A 24,493-nucleotide genomic window follows, 5' to 3' on the forward strand; every position below is an offset into this window, starting at 1 on the left:
AAATGCAAAAAGCACTAAAAATGCATAGGTGTGAATCCAGCCTTAACCACTTCCCACCCGGCCAATGCACATATACGGCCGGGTGGGAGCCGTCTACTTCTGATAGGACGTTCAGGAACGTCCTTCAGAAGGAGCGTGCCCGCGCAGCGGCGCGATCCCGATGTGCTTGTGTCACCCGGACACGGCGCATCTCAGATCGGCAGGAGGGCTCTGTGATTGGCCCTCCTGATCACATGACGGCCGTGTCCAATCAATCAGCCGTCATGTGATGTAAACAAACAACCGGTTGCTAGGCAATCGGCTCCTCCTCTCCTCACACAGAAGTCATCGCTGAGGAGAGGAGAGCAGATCGCTGCAGCCGGCTGATGATCAGTGAGTATGAGCTGCTTTTTACAGCTTTTTACTCACTGATCATCAGTCTAGTGTAAACACACAACACACCACACAGTATAAACACAGTCCCCACACATGTCCCCAAAACACACATGTCCCCAAAACATACATGTCCCCAAATAATAAAAACACATGTCCCTAATAATAAAAACATGTCCCCCACATATGTCCCACTAAAATCACATGTCCCAATGATTATCTGCACACATATGTACATGATCATTTGCGTACATATGTCCGTGATCACACAAACCAATTATTATACACTTAACGGAATTTTATTTACCAAAAACATGTAGCAGAATACATTTTGGCTTAAATTTATGACAAAATTTGATTTTATTGGATTTCTTTTAAAATAGAAAAAAGAAAATAGTTTTTTTTCCAAATTTCTGCTTTTTTTGCGCTTATATCGCAAAAAATAAAAAACGGAGTCGTGAATAAATAACACCAAAATAAAGCTCTATTTGTGCGAACAAAATGATAAAAATGTCATTTGGGTACAGTGTAGCATGACCGCGCAATTGTCACTGAAAGCGCTAGAGCGATGAAAGCTGAAAATTGGGCTGGGAAGGAAGGGGGCGAAAGTGCCCTGTATTGAAGTGGTTAATGACATCCCAAATGCAGGTCACAAAGGCAGTGCATTCGCCTTCGCCAGATCACATGGTGAAAATGTACCATCTGATCTGGTTGTGGTGGGTTTCCAAAAGTAGTGCATGCACTACTTTAGGTGTGATGCAGTGTGATAAAATTGCACCGTACTAAAATGTGAATCGAACAGGAATGCTCCGCGCATTCCTATGCGATTCATAATGCGAACCAAGCCTAACTAGTACTCTACACAGAAATGTACGAACTAGAGAAGAGGAAAAGATGTATGTCTCTTCTCCAAGTCACTCAACTGTCTGCCTGAATACAGAAGTGAATCTAATTATACTCTCTAAACTGCTTGGAAGTAAACACTGCAGAAGACATGTTGTCAGCATAAATATGTAATATTATATGCAATATTTCATATTTACATGACTTAAAGAAAGAAATAAAAGACAAAACCCACAACGTCAACCAGAATAAAAGTGAGGGTAAATCCAAAATCTTGAGTTCAATGAATGTATAGTTAATTCACGCTACGAATATGGGACCTAATTAGTTTGGATCAGCAGTGGGTACTATATAACAATATATGTGAAAATAAATGTCAATGTATAAAGACTGCTGAAAAAAAAGCTCAATATGTGCAAAAAGTGTAATAAAAAAATATTGAACCTTCAAAATTGAAATTAAGTGACAATGCAGCCCAATCAATAAAATAAAATACAATGAGTGATTACTTAAAAAAATAATAATAATAATAATAATAATAAAAAAAAAAAAATATATATATATATATATATATATATATATAAAACCCAAGATATATATATCTACTGCAATAACAAATGCTGAATGGATCTTCAATACTGCTTCACGTCGAAACATATAAGGCAGATCTTCTGAAGTGACGTCAATCCGTATCAGCCTGTGGAGGCTCACAGTCTTTGGATGTGGCTGAAGCTCGCGGTGTCCCCTGTACTTTAACCATGCGGTTTCCCCCTGCTGTTTGGCATGACACACAACAATGTAAGTATATCCAAATCATTTTAACAATTGGACAATTGGAGTTGGTTTTACACTATGCTGCACTCTGCTTGTGTTCCATAAACAAAACAAAAAAATAAAATTTTTAATTTACTTGCACATTTGCACCTTGTGGGAATTGTACTTATTGAAGTTTGGAGATTATTCGGACTTTGTATTTTACACTTTATTTATGATTGAAGGCCCATTCAGCATTTGTTATCTCAGTAGATATACAGTATCTCACATAAGTGAGTACATCCTCACATTTTTGTAAATATTTTATTATATCTTTTCATGTGACACTTTGCTACAATGTAAAGAAATGACACTTTGCTACAATGTAAAGTAGTGAGTGTACAGCTTGTATAACAGTGTACATTTGCTGTCCCCTCAAAATAACTCAACACACAGCCATTAATGTCTAAACCACTGACAACAAAAGCGAGTACACCCCTAAGTGAAAATGTCCAAATTGGGCCCAATTAGCCATTTTTCCTCCCCGGTATCATGTGAATCGTTAGTGTTACAAGGTCTTAGGTGTGAATGGGGAGCAGGTTTGTTAGATTTGGTGTTATCACTCTCACTCTTTCATACTGGTCACTGGAAGTTCAACATGACACCTCATGGCAAAGAACTTTCTGAGGATCTGAAAAAAATAATTGTTGCTCAACATAAAGATGGCCTAGGCCATAAAAAGATTACCAAGACCCTGAAACTGAGCTGCAACTCAGTGGCCAAGACCATACAGCTGTTTAACAGGACAGGCTCTACTAAGAAAAGGCCTAGCCATGATCGACCAAAGAAGTTGAGTGCATGTGCTCAGCGTCATATCCAGAGGTTGTCTTTGGGAAATTGATGTATGAGTACTGCTGGCATTACTGCAAAGGTTGAAGGGGTGGGGGTCAGCCTGTCGGTGCTCAGACCATGCGCTGCATCAAATTGGTCTGCATGGCTGTCATACCAGAAGGAAGCCTCTTCTAAAGATGATGCACAAGAAAGCCCACAAACAGTTTGCTGAAGACAAGTGGACTAAGGACATGGATTACTGGAACCATGTCCTGTTGTCTGATGAGACCAAGATAAATTTATTCGGTTCAGATGGTGTCAAGCATGTGTGGTGGCAACCAGGTGAGGAGTACAAAGACAAGTGTGTCTTGCCTACAGTCAAGCATGGTGGTGGGATTGTCATGGCCTGGGGCTGCATGAGTGCTGCCGACACATGAATGCCAACATGTACTGTGACATAACGAAGCAGAGCATGATCCCCTCCCTTCGGAGACTGGGCCAGAGGGCAGCATTGCAACATGATAATGACCCCAAACACACTTCCAAGATGACCACTGTCTTGCTAAAGAAGCTGAGGGTAAAGGTGATGGTCTGGCCAAGCATGTCTGCAGAACTAAACCCTATTGAGCATCTGTGGGACATCCTCAAATGGAAGGTGGAGGAGTGCAAGGTCTCTAACATCCACCAGCTCCATGATGTTTTCATGGCGGAGTAGAAGAGGACTACAGTGGCAACCTGTGAAGCTCTGGTGAACTCCATGCCCAAGAAGGTTAAGGCAATACTGGAAAATAATGGTGGCCACACAAGATATTGACACTTTGGGCCCAATTTGGACATTTTCACTTAGGGGTGTTCTCACTTTTGGCTGCGTGTTGAGTTTATTTTGAGGGGACAGCAAATTTACACTGTTATACAAGCTGTACACTCACTACTTTACATTGTAGCAAAGTGTCATTTCTTCAGTGTTTTGTTACACAAAAAGATATAATAAAATATTTCCAAAAATGTGAGGGGTGCACTCCCTTTTGTGAGATACTGTGTATATCTTGGGTTATGTATTTATTTGCACACATATTATTAAGTAATTACTCACTTTATTTTAGTTTATTGATTCTGGGGCACATTGTCACTTTAATTAAATTTGAAGGTTCCATAATAAAGTTTTACACTTTTTGCACATATTGAGAGCTTTTTTTCCATTTTTCTTTATTAAATTGACTAAATCTTGAGTTGCCACCAGAACAGGAATAGAGGAGAAATCCCTATTATAAGGCACAGATGGCAAAAAATTACAATGGATTTAACCCTTGCTTACTTTAGCCTAAAAAAATAAATAGGTTTTGGCTTTAGATATGTTGTACTTTAAGCATGCTGGCTCTAAACCCAATTACCTGTACACAGACAGGCAGTCTATGAGGAGATGGATAACACATCTTACTCTTTGACGATCACTACAAACAATTGTTTATTCCCTAACAGTCATTACAATAAATATGCAATACTATATATCTATTATTGTTCACTTGCATTCATTGAATGTTATGTTGCGCATTAGGACAGTCTATTCATTTAACCACTTGCTGACCAGCTGCCGCAGTTGTACTGCGGCAGAATGGCAAGACAGGGTGAAACGACGTTATGCAACGTCACTTCGCCCCCTGCTCGCCCGCGGAGCTGATGCAAATGCCCGGCAGTCACAATCACCGCTGGGCTCCCACGATCGCTCGGGGGAAACACGGGAACCGGGATATGTGTGTGTAAGCACACAATTTCCGGTTCTCTGAGGGGAGAACAGATTGTCTGATCATACAGAGTATGAACAGTAATCTGTCATCTCCCCTAGACAGTCCCATCCCCCCTTCAGTTAGAAACACAAACAGGGAACACATTAACCCCTTGATAGCCCCCTAGTGTTAACCCCTTCACTGCCAGTGAAATTTTTACAGTAATCAATGCATTTGCATAGCACTGATCAATGTAAAAATGCCAATAGTCCCAAAAATGTGTCAAAATTGTCCGGCGTATCTGCCATCATTTTTTAACCAAACTATGTAGAAGAATACATATCGGCCTAAACTGAGGAAAAAAAGGTTTTTTTAAATATATTTTTGGGGGATATTTATTATAGCAAAAAGTAAAAAAATATTGCGTTTCTTTTTTCAAAATTGTCGCTCTTTTTTTGTTTATAGTGCAAAAAATAAAAACTGCAGAGGTGATCAAATACCATGAAAAGAAAGCTCTATTTGTGGGGAAAAAAGGATTTTATTTGGGTGTAACATCGCACGGCCACGCAATTGTCAGTTAAAGTGACGCAGTGGCGAATCGCAAATAGTGCTCTGGTCAGGAAGGGGGTAAAATCTTCCAGGGCTGAAGCGGTTAAAATGGCTGCCAATCCAAGCAAAAATGGACATGCGCCCCTATTTCTGGTAGTGCACTGTAGTGTGGGTGCACTGGGCTGTATTGTATATATGCATTGGAGTGCCATGTATAAGTGCTATTTGTCCATATGAGAATGGTTTCCATGAAATATAGAAGTGAATAGCATACTGTGTGTATGTATGTATGTATATGTGTGTGTGTATGTATGTATACATATATATATATATATATATATATATATCTATATATATATATAGATATAGATATAGATATAGATATATATATATGTGTGTGTTTGTGTGTGTGTGTGTGTATGTACTGTATGTATGTGTGTGTGTGTATATATATATATATATATATATATATATATATATAGAGTATATGTATGTTTGTGTATGTATACTATATTGGGTGTATACTATATGTTGTAGTAGGTGCATCATTCTTTATAACAGACAAGGAATTGTTGCTGTGATGCGGCTATCACAGAGAGATTTAATATTGTTGTTGTCTAAGTACATTTAAACTTCAGCTGGAATAACTGTCGAGTGATTCATGCTCATGTAGGTGAATAGAACGATTGTATCGGAAGCCCCAGTGCGCTATTCTCATTTCACTGGAAATAAAAAACAAAATGTATCCGTGTCACTCAGTGCCCTTCTGTGCGGCTCAGAGCTATCAAACAGGCCACAATTATGATGGCGAGGTGATTGTGTCACATCGCCAGAAAGTTTATTGCTTTGGAGGGTGCTCTGCAGTAACACATTCCCTTTCATATTACTCTTTATATCATTGTTTGCCTTGTGACTGAAATAATCAGATGACATCAAACGCTGTCAAATTTGGTTTTGGCGGATTTTCCACTGATGCCAACCCCACTTCTTATGTTCCTGGGATTTTAACTGTCGTGGGATAATACTCGTAATTATCTGTTATGCCTAAGAAATCATTTGAGGGAACTGCAATGCAGACACTTTCTGCTTTATTCAGAGAGTGGAGGGCCTGCAATGTACTGCAATCCAAAACAACCAACGAGTGTTATCTAAAGACTACATACACCATTTACACCCATATTTAGGATGTAACATGGAGCCACTGATTGCGGTTGCTATGCTTTAAAGACTCATATGCAAAAAAATAATAAATGCACATTTTTTCTGGCTTGACCAAATTTAGCGGTAAAACTCTGGGTTTGCTTACCCAAATAAGGTTTTTAAAAGTTTATCGAAACTTTTTTTTTAGTTTTGGATAAAGTAGTGAAGGGTTAGACCTTCTGACAAATTATTATTGAATTATACAGTGCCTTGTGAAAGTATTCGGCCCCCTTTAACTTTTCAACCTTTTGTCACATTTCAGGCTTCAAACATAAAGATATAAAATTTTAATTTTTTGTGAAGAATCACCAAGTGGGACACAATTGTGAAGTGGAACGATTTTTGAAACTTTTTAACTAATAAAAAAATGAAAAGTGGGATGTGCAAAATTATTCGGCCCCCTTGCGTTAATACTTTGTAGAGCCACCTTTTGCTGTGATTACAGCTGCAAGTCGCTTGGGGTATGTCTCTATCAGTTTTGCACATTGAGAGACTGACATTCTTGCCCATTCTTCCTTGCAAAACAGCTCGAGCTCAGTGAGGTTGGATGGAGAGCGTTTGTGAACAGCAGTTTTCAGCTCTTTCCACAGATTCTCGATTGGATTCAGGTCTGGACTTTGACTTGGCCATTCTAACACCTGGATACGTTTATTTGTGAACCATTCCTTTGTAGATTTTGCTGTATGTTTGGGATCATTGTCTTGTTGAAAGATAAATCTCCGTCCCAGTCTCAGGTCTTTTGCAGACTCCAACAGGTTTTCGTCCAGAATGGTCCTGTATTTGGCTGCATCCATCTTCCCCTCAATTTTAACCATCTTCCCTGTCCCTGCTGAAGAAAAGCAGGCCCAAACCATGACGCTGCCACCACCATGTTTGACAGTGGGGATGGTGTGTTGAGGGTGATGAGCTGTGTTGCTTTTACGCCAAACATATCGTTTTGCATTGTGGGCAAAAAGTTCGATTTTGGTTTCATCTGACCAGAGCACCTTCTTCCACGTTTGGTGTGTCTCCCAGGTGGCTTGTGGCAAACTTTAGATGAGACTTTTTATGGATATCTTTGAGAAATGGCTTTCTTCTTGCCACTCTTCCATAAAGGCCAGATTTGTGCAGTGTACGACTGATTGTTGTCCTATGGACAGACTCTCCCACCTCAGCTGTAGTTCTCTGCAGTTCATCCAGAGTGATCATGGGCCTCTTGGCTGCATCTCTGATCAGTCTTCTCCTTGTCTGAGCTGAAAGTTTAGAGGGACGGCCAGGTCTTGGTAGATTTGCAGTGGTCTGATACTCCTTCCATTTCAAAATGATCGCTTGCACAGTGCTCCTTTGGATGTTTAAAGCTTGGGAAATCTTTTTGTATCCAAATCCGGCTTTAAACTTCTCCACAACAGTATTACGGACCTGCCTGGTGTGTTCCTTGGTCTTCATGATGCTCTCTGCGCTTTCAACAGAACCCTGAGACTATCACAGAGCAGGTGCATTTATACATACTTGATTACACACAGGTGGATTCTATTTATCACCATCAGTCATTTAGGACAACATTGGATCATTCAGAGATCCTCGCTGAACTTCTGGAGTGAGTTTGCTGCACTGAAAGTAAAGGGGCCGAATAATTTTGCACGCACCACTTTTCAGTTTTTTATTTGCTAAAGAAGTTTAAAATATCCAATAGATTTCATTCCACTTCACAATTGTGTCCCACTTGTTGGTGATTCTTCACAAAAAATTAAAATGTTATACCTTTATGTTTGAAGCCTGAAATGTGGCAAAAGGTTGAAAAGTTCAAGGGGGCTGAATATTTTCGCAAGGCACTGTATATCCTCAGTAGAGGGACAGCAAGGGGTGAGAGGAAACGTTCCAATGGGGACGAATGTTTTGGTAACAGCTAATTCCGCGTACACGTGACTGGGCTTTCTGCTTTCTGGCAGACGGACTTTCGGCGGACTTACGACAGACTTTCCAAACGGATGGACTTGGCCACACACAATCACACCAAAGTCGAACGGATTCGACCATGATGACGTACGACCGGACTAGAATAAGGAAGTTCATGGCTAGTAGCCAATAGCTGCCCTAGCGTCGGTTTTCATCCGTCGGACTAGCATACAGACGAACTGATTTTTCAACCAGACTCGAGTCCGTTGGAAAAATTTGAAACATGTTCTAAATCTAAAGTCCATCTGATTTTTCGACAGGAAAGGTCTGATGAAGCCCACACACGGATTCGTTCCGTCGGACCTTTGCTGCCAAAGTCCGGCCGTGTGTACACGGCATAAGATGTGAATTTCCTTCGCTTTGTGGAGACAAGTGAACGGACACAAACAGCAAAAAGTAACCGAATTGGGGTTTTAAATTTCCCCAACTCTATCCAAGACTGAAAAAAGTTTTGGTTGTACATACACTTTGAAGATATACAGTATAAGGATTTAATTTGTTAAGTTATATTAAAAAACATCTTGTTTAATTTTTTATTACAAGATGAGAAAAGAAAAAACATGGCTGAAAAATATGCATTTATTATTTATTATCAGTTAATAATTTTATAATTATTTTATATATATTTTTCAAATCATACAAAAAAAATGTATTTGTTTTTTTAAAGAGTGTATTGTATTGTGACAGCTGAAGCCTGCTGGCCCCAGCTGTCAATGTGCTGCTTTCAAGATAAAATTCGGTAATTTCTTGCAATCACAATAACTGGTTCCCAGTTGTCAGTGATAGTGCTATCTTAGGGCCCATTCACATGGGCTTTCCGATCAGGTCCGCCTTTTTTTCAGGCGGACCTAATCGGACACTCCATTCAATCCTATGGAGAGGCGGATTTCAGAGGTGACATGTCCGCTGACACCTGCCGTTATCCTGTCCGCCAAATCCAGCCGGATGGTGACCTTATTTTCCATGCATCGGATGGGATCAGATGAAAACGGACAGGCGGACCATCTTTATCCTTGTCAAATTCAAAACCTTAAAAGAGAAGTATGGGAATCCCCCCCCCCCCCATAATCATACTTACCTAGGTGAATTCAGCATCGATCCCCTGCTGCCTCTGCACTAAGAACCAAGCAGAGAGCTGCTGCCTGTCAATCAGCAGCTCTCCTGCTCTGCTCCTCCATGCTCATTGGAGCTTTGAGCTGTGGAGGGGCGGGAGCGGATTGCTGAGAGGCTGAGACTGCCATCAGTCCAGGCACCTGGCGGATCCATACTCCCAGAGTTGAAATGAAAACGGGTCACAGGAGTGCAAAACAAATTGCTCTCTTGTGACCCTTAGGAGAAGCCCAGCCAAACAAGCTCACTTCCTGTTTCTTATCTGGAATAAAGCCTAGGCTTATGATATCATGCACAGCACTCTCTATCACTCTTGTGAGAGTTTACTGGCAGAAAAAAAAATGTTTTACTATCTAGAGTTAAAACAACAAGGGCAGAAGATTTAATTGATGGAAAGTTGAAAAAATGACTGGAGTTCCACTTTAAATATGAACAAAGCATATCCTTCTATAGTGTGTACTTGTCTCAATTAAGAGCACTAAGTGTAATTTTGGTCTACTGCTTCATTCCTCTGCTATCAGCATGAATCACTTCTGACAAGTTTTCCTGACACCAAAAGAAAAAAGCCCAAGCCCAAAGCATGTGATTAACAGCTTTAGCTCTGTTCCTTTGTGCTGTATGAAGGTGGGTGTGCCCCTTCCCTCCAATCAGCTCTCAGAGCTCTCCTCACTGAGCTCTGCATAGTGTAACTTCAGATCCCCGCCCCCAGTTTTCTGAATGCTCAGACAAGTTGTATAAATCCTGGACTTTAAATGGATGTAGAGAAGAGAAGACAACAGATAAACTGGTACAACCTATGGTGAAAGATTTGTTTCATCCCTGTGTATCACATACAGTAAGGCCAGTCATTTCACTTTGTATATGTTAGGGTTTACAACCACTTTAAAGCTTTAAATATAGTATGGCTTACTGGAAAACAGAAGAACAAAAACTTCCCTAGAGCATAATATTACCTGTGGATTGTGTATCCAGTTATAATCCCATTAGGTTTTTTAGGCACAGTCCATGCAATTTTCACAGCTTTTTCTCCATTTGGAACCAACATGGGTGGATTGAGATCCTCAGGCTCTGCCTCAATAGTTTCTACAAGTACTGGATGACTAACACCGCAACTACCTGGAGGGAAAAATAAATACTATTAAATACTGTTAGATACCAAAAAAGAAACAAAGTATTATTCTTTTAGTTGATATATTAGACATTTTCTATAGAAAAACGAATGCCGTGTACACACAACCGGACTTTCGATGGTCTAGGTCCGACGGTCTTTCCGACTGACTTTCGGTGGAGGTCCGATGGACTTTCTGAACAAACAGACTTGGCCACACACAACTGGACTAAGTCCGTTCGAAAGTCCATTAGTTTTGAACGTGATGATGTAAATGGGACTAAACAAGGAAGTTCAATAGGCAGTAGCCAATAACTGTCCTTGCGTCGCATTTGGTCCGTTGGACTAGCACACAGACGAACAATTTCGCCAATTTTTAGTCCGTCAGACTTGAGTCCATCAGATAGATTTGAAACATGTTTTATTTGTAGGTCCTTCTGATTTTTTCTTAGAAAAACGATCAGACTAGCCCACACACGATTGGATTGTCTGACGAACTGATGGCGTCAGACCTAGTCTCGGAAAGTCCGGTCGCGTGTATGCGGCATAAATGTTCAATTTGCCCTTCATGCAGTAGTTGTGGTGAAAAGGCTGAAAGCTGGCTTGACTATTATGCATGCTGACTTTAAAGCTGAACTCTGGGCACAAAAACATTAATTTAAGTGCTTAAGGACCGCCTCACGCCGATATACGTCGGCAGAATGGCACGGCTGGGCACAATCATGTACCTGTACGTGATTCTTTAAGTACCCAGCCATGGGTCGGCGGCGCGCTCCCAACCCGGTCCTGAGCTCCGTGACCGTGGCTGCGGGATCAGCGAACCCAATCGCCGCTGGTGTCCCACGATCGGGTCACAGAGCTGAAGAATGAACTATCCCCTATTTTGTAAACGCTATAACTTTTGCGCAAACCAATCAATAATCGCTAATTGCATTTTTTTTACCAAAAATATGTAGAAGGATACGTATCGGCCTAAACTGAGGAAAAAATTGCATGTTTTTCAAAATTGTCGCTCTATTTTTGTTTATAGCACAAAAAATAAAAACCGCAGAGGTGAGAAAATACCACCAAAAGAAAGCTCTATGTGTGGGAAAAAAAGGATGCCAATTTTGTTTGGGAGCCACGTCGCACGACCGCACAATTGTCAGTTAAAGCGACGCAGCGCCAAATCGCAAAAAGGGGCCTGGTCCTTTGGCTGCAAATTGGTCCGGGGCATAAGTGGTTAAATATATTCCTCAATAGCTGCATAGAATGTAAATCCACTTTGTGTGCAACAAATGCTTTTGCAAACCCAGAAATGACCTTGTAAATGTAGTAGAGTGCCTGTATATAGCCTGTGCAGAGAGCAGAGCTGTCAGAGGGGGCGAACAGGCCCCACACACTACAGGCTTCCAGCAGAAAACTAAAGGAGGGGCGGAGACAAGACCAATCACCCTGCACAAAGAGAGAGAGCAGCAGCGATCTGTCTTTTATTACAGGAAGCTCCCGCACAAAAGTAAAGTTTCACACTGGATTACTGCACAGATCTGGAAGAAATACACAAAGCACACCAACATTCAGGAATACACATGACTCTTGTAATTAGACAATATTTGCTTATCCTGGAGCTTGGATTAAATGGGGCTCCTCAGTTTTTAAAGCAACAATTTTGAAACAAAAAATGCATTCCTGCAAAGAAAGCAGATGATACCTATCCAACAGCTTACACTATTGAACTTTGCTGGGTTGAAGATTGAAGTTTTCTGAAAACTGTTTAGCATCCATCACTTCTGGAGCATTGAATGCTGGTGTTCCTACTGCCAAACCCTGGGTCATTGCAAAACACAGTAGGGACCAACGGAAGGAACCAAAGTGCAGTAGGGGACCAGGTATCCGAAACCCTGGCTGAGTGCTAAACATGTATTGTGTACTTATTTATATATCTATATATATATCTATATATATATATATATATATATATATATATATATATATATATATATATATATATATATATATATATATATATACTGTATATACAGTGTGTGTGTGTGTGTGTATATATATATATATATATATATATATATATATATATATATATATATATATGCAGTCCCTTGAAAAATAAATCATACCCCAAATTTTCCACATTTTGTCATGTTGCAAACCAAAAACGTAAATATATTTTATTGTGATTTTATGTGATAGAACAACACAAAGTGGCACATAATTGTGAAATGGAAGGAAAACCATAAATGGGTTTCAATATTTTTACAAATAAATATCTGAAAAGTGTGGCATGCATTTGTATTCGGCCCCCTTTACGCTGATACTCCTAACTAGGATCTAGTGGAATTAGTTGCCTTCAGAAGTCACCTAATTAGCAAATAGAGTCCACCTGTGTGTAATTTCATCTCAGTATAATGACAGCTGTTCTGTGAAGCTCTCAGAGGTTTGTTAGAGAACCTTAGTGAACAAACAGCTTCATAAAGGCCAAAGTAATCCTTTTTTCCCCCACAAATAGAGCTTTCTTTTTGTGGTATTTGATCACCTCTGTGGTTTTTGTTTTTTGCGCTATAAACAAAAAAAGACGGACAATTTTGAAAAAAACACAATATTTTTTAATTTTTGGTAGATAAAAATTTTTGGTAAAAAAAAAAAAAAACAACCCAATAAGCATATATTGATTGGTTTGTGCAAAAGTTATAGCGTCTACAAAATAGGGGTAGATTTATGTCATATTTATTATTATTTTTTTTTTACTAGTAATGGCAGTGATCTGCGATTTTCAACAGGACTACATCTTTGCGGCAGACAGATCGGACACTTTTGACACTATTTTGGGTCTATTGACATTTATACAGCGATCAGAGCTAAAAATAGCCACTGATTACTGCATAAATGTCACTGGCAGGAAATGGGTTAACAACAGGGGGCGATCAAGGGGTTAACGGTGTTCCCTAGGTGTGTTCTAACTGCATGGGACTGATGGGACTGACTAGGGGAGGAGACCGATCGGTGTTCATACTTAGTATGAACACATGATCTGTCTCCTCTCCCCTGAGAGAACTGGGATTTGTGTGTTTACACACACAGATCCCAGTTCTTGCTTTGTCACGTGCGATCGCGATGCCCGGAGTTTATCATGCACCCCGGGCATGCGCATCGTCTTTGGGAACACGTGGCCGGCATGCACCTGCTGTGACGTCTTAAAGGAGCGACGTACAGCTATGGCAATTTGCGCAACCGTGCCAACCTGTCGCAGTATTATCTGCGATGGCTGGTCATCTAGCGGTTAATGGCATCCCAGTCTTAGTCAGTAGGGTTCAATATTGAGTTGGCTCACCCTTTGCAGCTATAATAATTTCATCTCCTATTGGGAAGGCTGTACACAAGGTTGTGAGAGTCAGGCACTGATATGGACAAGAAAGCCTGGCTTGCAGTCTCCACTCTAATTCATCCCAATGGTGTTCTATCGGGTTGAGGTGCAGGCTAGTCAAGTTCCTCCACCCCAAATTCGCTCATCCATGTCTTTATGGACCTTGCTTTGTGCACTGGTCCAAATTATTTGGTGGAGGGGGGATTATGGTGTGGGATTGGTTTTCAGGGGTTGGGCCTGGCCCCTTAGATCCAGTGAAGGGAACTCCTAAGGCGTCAGCATACCAAGACGTTTTGGACATTTTCATGCTCCCAACTTTGTGGGAACAGTTTGGAGATGGCTCCTTCCTGTTCCAACATGACTGTGCACCATTGCACAAAGTAAGGTCCGTAAAGATATGAGCAAGTTTGGGGTGGAGGATCTGGACTGGCCTGAACAGAGTCCTGACCCCAACCCAATAGAACACCTTTGAGATAAATTAGAGCGAAGACTGCAAGCCAGGCTTTCTCATCCACATTAGTGCTTGACCTCACAAATGCACTTCTGGAAGAATAGTCAGACATTCCCATAGACCGTCTCCAAACCCTTGTGGACAGCCTTCCCAGAAGAATTGAAGCTGTTATAGCTGCAAAGGGTGGGCCAACTCAATATTGAACCCTGTGGACTGAGACTGGGATGCCATTAATATATATATACATATATATATATATATATATATATATATATATACACACACACACACACACACATACACACACACACATATATATCTCATTCACATAGTCCCTGCCCTTATAGACATACAAGGACCGATGTAAACAGGAGCCAATTAACCTACTAATATGTCTTTGGAGTGTGGGGGGGGGGGGGGGACTAGAGTACGTGGAGGAAACCCACATAATCACAGGGAGAACATGCAAACTCCATGTAGGGATTCAAACAAACAAAAAGGCACTGTGCTATTTGTTATGTATACTATATAATTTCATTATACTAAATTAGCCCTTTTCGGGGGTTTAAAAACATAAATATTATATATAAAGTATTCCCATCAACTGAATGAATATCGAGTCATTTTTCTTTGGATGCATTTGTTTTCAAGTGGACAGAAAGCAAAAAAGCTTGGCATTTGTATTGTATTTTTACTAATTGTTTTTAAACATCACTATAAGAACAATTAGACCTTTAATTTCTAATTTAATATCATTAGACAGCCCTAATTATCATGTCTCACAGTAAGATGGATTATTTTCAAAATAATTTATCAGCTTTCCAGCAGCTATTGGCCAGACTGATATGGATGCATAACTGACAATGGTAACCCCTCTGGCACAGAAAACTGGAACTAATCAACAGAAGCTGGTAGAAGCAATTAACACAATGAGCTTGGCCAAACTTAGATACTTTAAAGAAAGCTTTGAGATGGTTTAAACAGGTCAAAGCCTTAGCAGACCCTTTAAAGCAATTAGTGTGGGCTTGTTGTAAAGTGGATGTTTTTTTTTTTTTTTCGTTTTTTATGTCATAATGTAGAGTATAAGATTTCCTATCATTTGAGCCCAGTCTTGCCACAAAGAGTTAATCCATCTCTGAGCAATCCTCTTTTATTATTCAGTCAGATAAATCTTGACAAACAGAGAAAAACTTAGTCAAATCCTCCCCCTTGCTGTGAGTGACAGGTGTATCTCGTGCACTAGCCTAAGACTCGCATTATTTTTTAATTCCCTCCCACTCCTTTCTTCTGCTGCTCTGCAAGGATTGGCTGTTCCACACTCAGCATGATTTGGCATGCTGAAATCATGTGGGGACATTTCTGGGTTTTGACTGGATGTTAGAGATTATAGAAGAAGTTCAGTGTAAGAAATACACAGGAGAAAATGCATGTTGATAAGGGGAGTGTAGAGGTGGGCGGGGAGTCTGACATCATGACTCCACCTACCGAGCTCCAGACCCATCCACAGAATCAGCAGTTTTTCAGGTCTCATAGCAGACAGAGGGGAGACATTTGACAGGTAAAGATACATGCAGGAGGCATGTATATCCTTATAGATAACCCCTATGGCAGTAGTTTAGAAAGGATGACATTGGGTTTACATTCACTTTAAATTATATTTTATGCCAAAACCTTTTTTTATAGTTTTGGGTAGTATTACAAAAAAGTCAAAAGCCTAAAAAGTTTTTTTTTTACTTACCTTCTCAAAACACAACAAGATGTGAGAGGAGACATTCCCAAAGTAAGGGAAAAGCTCTCTAAAGCCTAGTACTCACTAATATTTTTTTCATTCAACCCAGCAGGTTGAATGAAAAAAATAACTGACAGCTTCGGTCGGAGACGCTTTATGAATGATCCAAAGTTAGTACAGCGATCTCCTCCTCTAAGCTGTTGTGTCTTGACAGGGGAAAGGCCCCCCACCAGAACACTCCTATCAGCGATCGCAAACATTGGCTGAGATTGCTGATTGGGAGCCGGTTGGCTGCTGGTTTTGCAGCATGCTTATTCGACAGAAGCCGGCCAAACACCCGCTTCTGTTGGCCCGGTTGCCATACGCACAGGCCAAATGTTGCTGCTTTTTATTGAATCTATATGTCTCTCTGGCTTTAGTTAACTGGCTTTGGTCAGTTCTCAGGAAGAGTTGTCCCCATTAGAAGATTTACTCGCTATTTCTGTTCCAGTGACAACTCAAAATTTAAAATATTCTATAATTTTCAGATTTGTGTGTTTTTTTATATAAACTTAAGTACCTGAATTTGACTCAGTATAATTCTCCTGCATTTCCTTGTAAACCAGAACTCAGACTAGTAGAGGGAGAAGCGGCACAAACAGCCAAACAGTAGTGCTGCCGAGCAAGGAGCAGAGTGAGGGCCGGTTCACACTGCGGCGCGAGGCGAGGCGACACGGCTCGCCTCGCCTCGCTCCCGCAAGTTGTCCCCATTGAGTACAATGGAACCGTTCTGAGAGGAGCGACTCGAGTCGCTCCGACTCAGAAAAAAGGTTCCTGTACTACTTCGGGGCGACTTCGGGGGCGACTTGCATTGACTTCTATGCAGAAGTCCTCTGCAAGTCGCCGCTGACCCCCCCTGCAAGTCGCGGCGAGGAAGTCGGAGACGCCTCGCCGCGGCTCGCAGTGTGAACCGGCCCTAACAGAGAGATGAGCTCATTAGTCTGCTACTTCTCCTTTCACTCTCCAGTCACAGGCTGGGGAAGGGGAGGAGACCTGGCAGTATTATGTAATTGCAGCAGAAAAAAAAATCGGTCTCCTGCCTTGCCTGTGATGTGTCAAAACTGTGTAAACCTCAGACAGAAATACAAATCCTTTATCAGATGAAACAGCTTCTATATGTGTAATTTATCTTTGTAGTTAGCTGGTGGCCTGGAGTTCAGTTTTAAGGCAAAGGCTGTAGATAATATCACTGCCTGAGGCAGAGTCTATATAAAGTTATTAACAATAAAACTACTGCAGAGCTACGACTCTGGTCCGGAAGGTTTAACATGCTGTGTTACCATTCTGACAAGCTTGTAGTCGGATGAAAAGTGATGTTCCGGGGATAAGGTCCTCCAGAATAAGAAAGAGTTTCTCTCCGGCAGGGTTAAGCTGACCAGTGCCTCCTTCAGTTCTCAGCAAAATGTTAAACTCCAAAGGAATACTGGGATCATACAGACCTGGAAAAAGGTCAAAGTGATAATGTTAACTTGGAGTAAAGAAAATAAAAGAAATAAAACAGCCCCGTCTAACTAAGCTGCCGGGTAGTGATGGACGAACTTCCGACGGGACGTTTCGCGAACGCGAAACGCGAACGGACACAAACGTTCGCGAAAACGACCGTTCGCCGCGGGCTCCATTGACTTCAATGGGAGGCGAATTTCGCAAACCTTTAGGTCGAATTTGCGGCCACGGGGTAATTATTAGGGGGTAGCACGTAGTCCCACCACCTGGACAATAGCATAATACATGTATGAGGTGAATTTGGGATCGATAACTACAAGCATTTTTTTTTTATTTGGGAAATTGTTCTGACAATTCAGGACTATGGAGCTAATGAAGGCAATGGAGGAGAGGGAAGGTCAGGGACCAGGGTAGGCAAACAAGAGGGTGCAGGAGATACAGAGCACTGACAGCAGCACCGTAATACAGAGCACTGACATCAGCACCGTGACATACAGCGCTGACAGCAGCTCCGTGACATACAGCGCTGACAGCAGCTCCGTGACATACAGCGCTGACAGCAGCTCCGTGACATACAGCGCTGACAGCAGCTCCGTGACATACAGCGCTGACAGCAGCTCCGTGACATACAGCGCTGACAGCAGCACCGTGACATACAGCGCTGACAGCAGCTCCGTGACATACAGCGCTGACAGCAGCTCCGTGACATACAGCGCTGACAGCAGCTCCGTGACATACAGCACTGACAGCAGCTCCGTGACATACAGCGCTGACAGCAGCTCCGTGACATACAGCGCTGACAGCAGCACCGTGACATACAGCGCTGACAGCAGCTCCGTGACATACAGCGCTGACAGCAGCTCCGTGACATACAGCGCTGACAGCAGCTCCGTGACATACAGCGCTGACAGCAGCTCCGTGACATACAGCGCTGACAGCAGCTCCGTGACATACAGCGCTGACAGCAGCTCCGTGACATACAGCGCTGACAGCAGCTCCGTGACATACAGCGCTGACAGCAGCTCCGTGACATACAGCGCTGACAGCAGCTCCGTGACATACAGCGCTGACAGCAGCTCCGTGACATACAGCGCTGACAGCAGCACCGTAAGCAGCCCCAGGAGGAAGTCAGCACAGCACAGGGATGGTGTGATCCCCTCATAATAAGAACCCCCAGGAGGAAGTCAGCACAGCACAGGGATGGTGGGAGCCCCTCATAATAAGAACACCCAGGAGGAAGTCAGCACAGCACAGGGATGGTGGGAACCCCTCATAATAAGCAGCCCCAGTAGAAATATGACACCGCTCAACCTCTTCAAAGAGGAGGGTAGGGGCATATAGTACGGTGTGCTTTTTTGGGTCAGGGAAGTGAGCCAAATGAATTAAGAAGGTCTGTGTGCTTGATTCCAAAAATTGTTTATAGACATATACATGGTCTACTGATCACATGTGTTGAATTCCTCCGAGATCCATGCCTCATTCATTTTTAGAAATGTGAGGTAGTTAACACTGTGGTGAGCTAGGCGAGTACGCTTATCGGTCACAATCCCCCCTGCTGCGCTGAACGTCCTTTCGGACAGGACACTGGATGAGGGGCAAGCCAACAGTTCGATTGCAAATTGGGCAAGCTCTGGCCAGAGGTCAAGCCTGCCCACCCAGTAGTCTAGGGGTTCATCACTCCTCAGAGCGTCCACATCGGCCGTTAACCCAATGTAGTCGGACACCTGACGGTCTAGGCGTTCCCTGATGCTGGATCCGGATGACACCTGTCGATGGGTCGGCTGAAAGAATGACCTCATATCCGAAGTCACCAACACATCTTCAAACCGGCCTCTTCTTGCAGGCGCTGTTGGATTGGTACCCGCAAATCCTTCTCTGGGAGTGGGAATTGCTCCTCTGCCAGCGCACGCAAAAGCAGAATGCAGCATTTCTCGAAGCAAGGCCTGGAAGTGCTGCATTCTGACAGCCCTCTGCGACGGCGGTAACATTTCCGCCATTTTGTGTTTGTACCGGGGGTCTAAGTACGTTGCCACCCAGTACTGGTCCTTGACCCTCATGCTTTTTATACGGGGGTCCCTATTAAAACACTGGAGCATGAAGGCCCCCATTTGCACTAAAGTGGAAGCGGTGTGGTGGCCTGGCTCCTGCTCATCATCCAGGATAATGTCGTCCTCTTCATTCTCCTCTCCCCATCCTCGCACAACAGGGATCCCAGAAAGGTTTAAAGCATGCTCTTCTTGCTCCTGCTCATCCGCCCCGGCACCATCCTCCTCTGACTCCTCATCAGACTCCTGTTGTTGACTTGTCTCAGATAGAGTAGCCCCCCCTGGGAATTCATCCAGCATTGCGACTTCCTCATCTTCCCGCTCCTGCTCCTCCACAGCCTGATCAATGACACGACGCAATGCACGCTCCAGAAAGAAGGCATAAGGTACCATGTCACTGATGGCGCCATGGCTGCGACTGACCAGTTTGGTGATCTCCTCAAATGGCCGCAGAAGTCTGCATGTGTCGCGCATGAGCAGCCACTGGCGCGGTGAAAAAAAACCCAGCTCCCCAGAACCGTTTCTTTCGCAGAGTTCATACAGGTAGACGTTAACTGCACGTTTCTGCTGGAGCAGCCTATCAAGCATATAGAAGGTTGAGTTCCATCGCGTCGGGCAATCGCAAATAAGACGTCTGACCGGCAGATGGTGTCGCCGCTGAATGTCAGCAAGGCGAGCCATGGCCGTGTAAGATCTTCTGAAATGGGCCGAGATTTTCCTTGCCTGCCGCAAGATGTCCTGGACCCCAGGGTATTTGACAAGGAATCGCTGCACGACCAAGTTTAAGACGTGTGCCATGCACGGCACGTGCGTGATTTTGCCCTGTTTCAATGCGCTAAGCAGATTGGCACCGTTGTCACACACCACTTTACCAACTGTCAAATTGAGCGGTGTTAGCCACTCATCTGCCTGTGAACGCAAAGCTGAAAGGAGTGCCGGGCCAGTGTGGCTCTTTGCTTCCAGGCACAACAGACGCAGCACGGCATGGCAACGTCTCACCTGGCATGTGGAATAGGTTCTGGGGAGCTTGGGCGGTGCAGTGGAAGAGACGCTAGCAGCGGAAAAGGAGGAGGCAGCTGAGGAGGAGAGGGAGGAGGATGGAGTAGGAGGAGGAGAAGAAGAGTCAGGCCTGCATGCAATCCGTGGCGGTAAAACCAAATCTACACGGGTGCCACGGGTTACATGCTTGACGGCCGTCAGAAGGTTCACCCAGTGGGCAGTAAAACTGATATACCTTCCCTGCCCGTGTTTGCTAGACCACGTGTCTGTGGTCAGATGTATCTTGGCACCGACACTGTGTGCCAGAGATACATTCACTTGCCGCTGAACATGGCCATATAGCTCTGGGATGCCCTTCTCTGAGAAATACTTCCTTCCTGGGACCTTCCATTGTGGTGTTCCAATGGCCACAAATTTGCGAAAGGCCTCCGAGTCCACCAGTTTATATGGCAGTAGTTGGCGGGCTATGAGTTCTGACAAGCCAGCCGCCAACCGTTGGGCAAGAGGGTTATCCGGCGTCATCATTTTTTTACGCTCAAACATTAGGCCCACGGAAGCCTGCCTTTTTGCAGAAAAATGTGAGCTTGGCGTGATGGAAGGTGGAGTGGAGGACAATTGTGAGGAGAGAGGAGAAGGAGAAGTAGAAGACGAGGCTGGACGGTGAGAGCCTGCAGTGTGGCTTTGTGTGTTCCGTTGCTCCCACTGGGCTCGGTGATGGCTGCTCATGTGCCTTCTTAAGGCGGTCGTCCCTAGGTGAGTATTGGGCTTACCGCGACTAACGCGTTGACTGCAAAGATTGCAGATGGCAACGCTATTGTCAGCAGCGGACACGTTAAAAAAAGCCCACACTGCGGAGCCATGTGCCGGTGTCCTGGGAGCGCCAGATGTGACCGTACATGGTCGATGACTCGCTCCTGATACATTTGCAGTCTGCTTTGTCCCTGCTGTGCAATGTAAGTCATTGCTGCTTCTCCTCCCTATCTGCTGGTCCATATCTCCCTCTGAACTCCCCTCCTCTTCCTCTCTTGTGGGCACCCACGTGACATCACTAGACACGTCATCATCAACGTCACCTTCCCCACCGCTATAAGTAGAGTAGGCAGCAACACCGGGGACCAACCTCCTCCTTGGGCTGATCTGGGTACTGGCGTCAGACTGCTGAGTAGCGCTTGTTGCTACCTCCTCTTCCTGATCCAATACCAAGAGTGGCTGCGCATCAGAAATGTCCTCTTGATATGGATCGGAAAATAATTCCAGTGACTCAAGCGGAAGGTATGTGGTGGTGGTGGTGGTGGTCGTGTTGTTGGTGGTAGTGTCTTTGGGGGTGCACATAGCAGAGAGTGAAGAAGAGGGTGCAGATCGAGAGGATGAGGAGGGTGCAGAAGAGTAAGGCTGAGCGAGCCACTCAACCAAGTCTGGTGCATCCTTTAAAGTAATTGAACGCACCTTCTGCAACTTCCCACTTTGGCTCAAGCCTGTTGCTCCTGCCCTACCCCTACCACCCCTGCGGAAGGGCCTGCCTCTTCCTCTGCATGTCATTTTTTAAATGACCCTGTGACAAAACTCTTAGTCCCTATACCGCTGAAGGACTGCTGCAGTATAGGTGAGCGGTCAGCAGTGGTGCACGTCAACCCTATCTATTGTGGACCGATAGCGGTCCTTACAGAACAGCAGACTGTACCGCACTCAAGCCTATGTACCGTAGCACCCTATACCAAGTTACCAGTCCTTATAAGAACTTTTGTGGACCAAGCAGGTTGTGTATTAGTGTTTAGCAGACTGTACGTCAGTCCCTATACCGCTGAAGGACTGCTGCAGTATAGGGCAGCGGTCAGCAGTGGTGCACGTCAACCCTATCTATTGTGGACCGATAGCGGTCCTTACAGAACAGCAGACTGTACCGCACTCAAGCCTATGTACCGTAGCACCCTATACCAAGTTACCAGTCCTTATAAGAACTTTTGTGGACCAAGCAGGTTGTGTATTAGTGTTTAGCAGACTGTACGTCAGTCCCTATACCGCTGAAGGACTGCTGCAGTATAGGGCAGCGGTCAGCAGTGGTGCACGTCAACCCTATCTATTGTGGACCGATAGCGGTCCTTACAGAACAGCAGACTGTACCGCACTCAAGCCTATGTACCGTAGCACCCTATACCAAGTTACCAGTCCTTATAAGAACTTTTGTGGAACAAGCAGGTTGTGTGTTAGTGATTAGCAGACTGTACGTCAGTCCCTATACCGCTGAAGGACTGCTGCAGTATAGGTGAGCGGTCAGCAGTGGTGCACGTCAACCCTATCTATTGTGGACCGATAGCGGTCCTTACAGAACAGCAGACTGTACCGCACTCAAGCCTATGTACCGTAGCACCCTATACCAAGTTACCAGTCCTTATAAGAACTTTTGTGGACCAAGCAGGTTGTGTATTAGTGTTTAGCAGACTGTACGTCAGTCCCTATACCGCTGAAGGACTGCTGCAGTATAGGGCAGCGGTCAGCAGTGGTGCACGTCAACCCTATCTATTGTGGACCGATAGCGGTCCTTACAGAACAGCAGACTGTACCGCACTCAAGCCTATGTACCGTAGCACCCTATACCAAGTTACCAGTCCTTATAAGAACTTTTGTGGACCAAGCAGGTTGTGTATTAGTGTTTAGCAGACTGTACGTCAGTCCCTATACCGCTGAAGGACTGCTGCAGTATAGGGCAGCGGTCAGCAGTGGTGCACGTCAACCCTATCTATTGTGGACCGATAGCGGTCCTTACAGAACAGCAGACTGTACCGCACTCAAGCCTATGTACCGTAGCACCCTATACCAAGTTACCAGTCCTTATAAGAACTTTTGTGGACCAAGCAGGTTGTGTATTAGTGTTTAGCAGACTGTACGTCAGTCCCTATACCGCTGAAGGACTGCTGCAGTATAGGGCAGCGGTCAGCAGTGGTGCACGTCAACCCTATCTATTGTGGACCGATAGCGGTCCTTACAGAACAGCAGACTGTACCGCACTCAAGCCTATGTACCGTAGCACCCTATACCAAGTTACCAGTCCTTATAAGAACTTTTGTGGAACAAGCAGGTTGTGTGTTAGTGATTAGCAGACTGTACGTCAGTCCCTATACCAATGAAGGACTGCTGCAGTATAGGGCAGCGGTCAGCAGTAGTGCACGGCAACCCTATGTATTGTGGACCGATAGCGGTCCTTACAGAACAGCAGACTGTAACGCACTCAGGCCTATGTACCGTAGCACCCTATACCAAGTTACCAGTCCTTATAAGAACTTTTGTGGACCAAGCAGGTTGTGTGTTAGTGATTAGCAGACTGTACGTCAGTCCCTATACCAATGAAGGACTGCTGCAGTATAGGGCAGCGGTCAGCAGTAGTGCACGGCAACCCTATGTATTGTGGACCGATAGCGGTCCTTACAGAACAGCAGACTGTACTGCACTCAGGCCTATGTACCGTAGCACCCTATACCAAGTTACCAGTCCTTATAAAAACTTTTGTGGACCAAGCAGGTTGTGTGTTAGTGTTTAGCAGACTGTGCGTCAGTCCCTATACCGCTGAAGGACTGCTGCAGTATAGGGCAGCGGTCAGCAGTAGTGCACGGCAACCCTATGTATTGTGGACCGATAGCGGTCCTTACAGAACAGCAGACTGTAACGCACTCAGGCCTATGTACCGTAGCACCCTATACCAAGTTACCAGTCCTTATAAGAACTTTTGTGGACCAAGCAGGTTGTGTGTTAGTGATTAGCAGACTGTACGTCAGTCCCTATACCAATGAAGGACTGCTGCAGTATAGGGCAGCGGTCAGCAGTAGTGCACGGCAACCCTATGTATTGTGGACCGATAGCGGTCCTTACAGAACAGCAGACTGTACTGCACTCAGGCCTATGTACCGTAGCACCCTATACCAAGTTACCAGTCCTTATAAGAACTTTTGTGGACCAAGCAGGTTGTGTGTTAGTGATTAGCAGACTGTACGTCAGTCCCTATACCAATG

General features: G+C 44.0%; 1 protein-coding gene across 1 annotated transcript in view; it reads right to left on the reverse strand.

The window, feature by feature from the left end:
- The window catches only part of LOC143986677 (usherin-like), a 67,170-nt gene that overhangs the window by 2,585 nt on the left and 40,092 nt on the right, over positions 1–24,493 (reverse strand). Inside the window, exons 5-6 of the mRNA XM_077485084.1 lie at positions 17,283–17,441; positions 10,271–10,433 (exon numbers count right to left, since the gene is read on the reverse strand). Of these exons, the coding sequence (XP_077341210.1) occupies positions 10,271–10,433; positions 17,283–17,441 (322 nt within the window). The remainder of the gene's footprint in view (positions 1–10,270; positions 10,434–17,282; positions 17,442–24,493) is intronic.

This window comes from Lithobates pipiens, unplaced genomic scaffold, assembly GCF_037356315.1.
Source record: "Lithobates pipiens isolate NorthernLeopardFrog02 unplaced genomic scaffold, aLitPip1_a1.2 Scaffold_18, whole genome shotgun sequence".
NCBI lineage: Eukaryota > Metazoa > Chordata > Amphibia > Anura > Ranidae > Lithobates > Lithobates pipiens.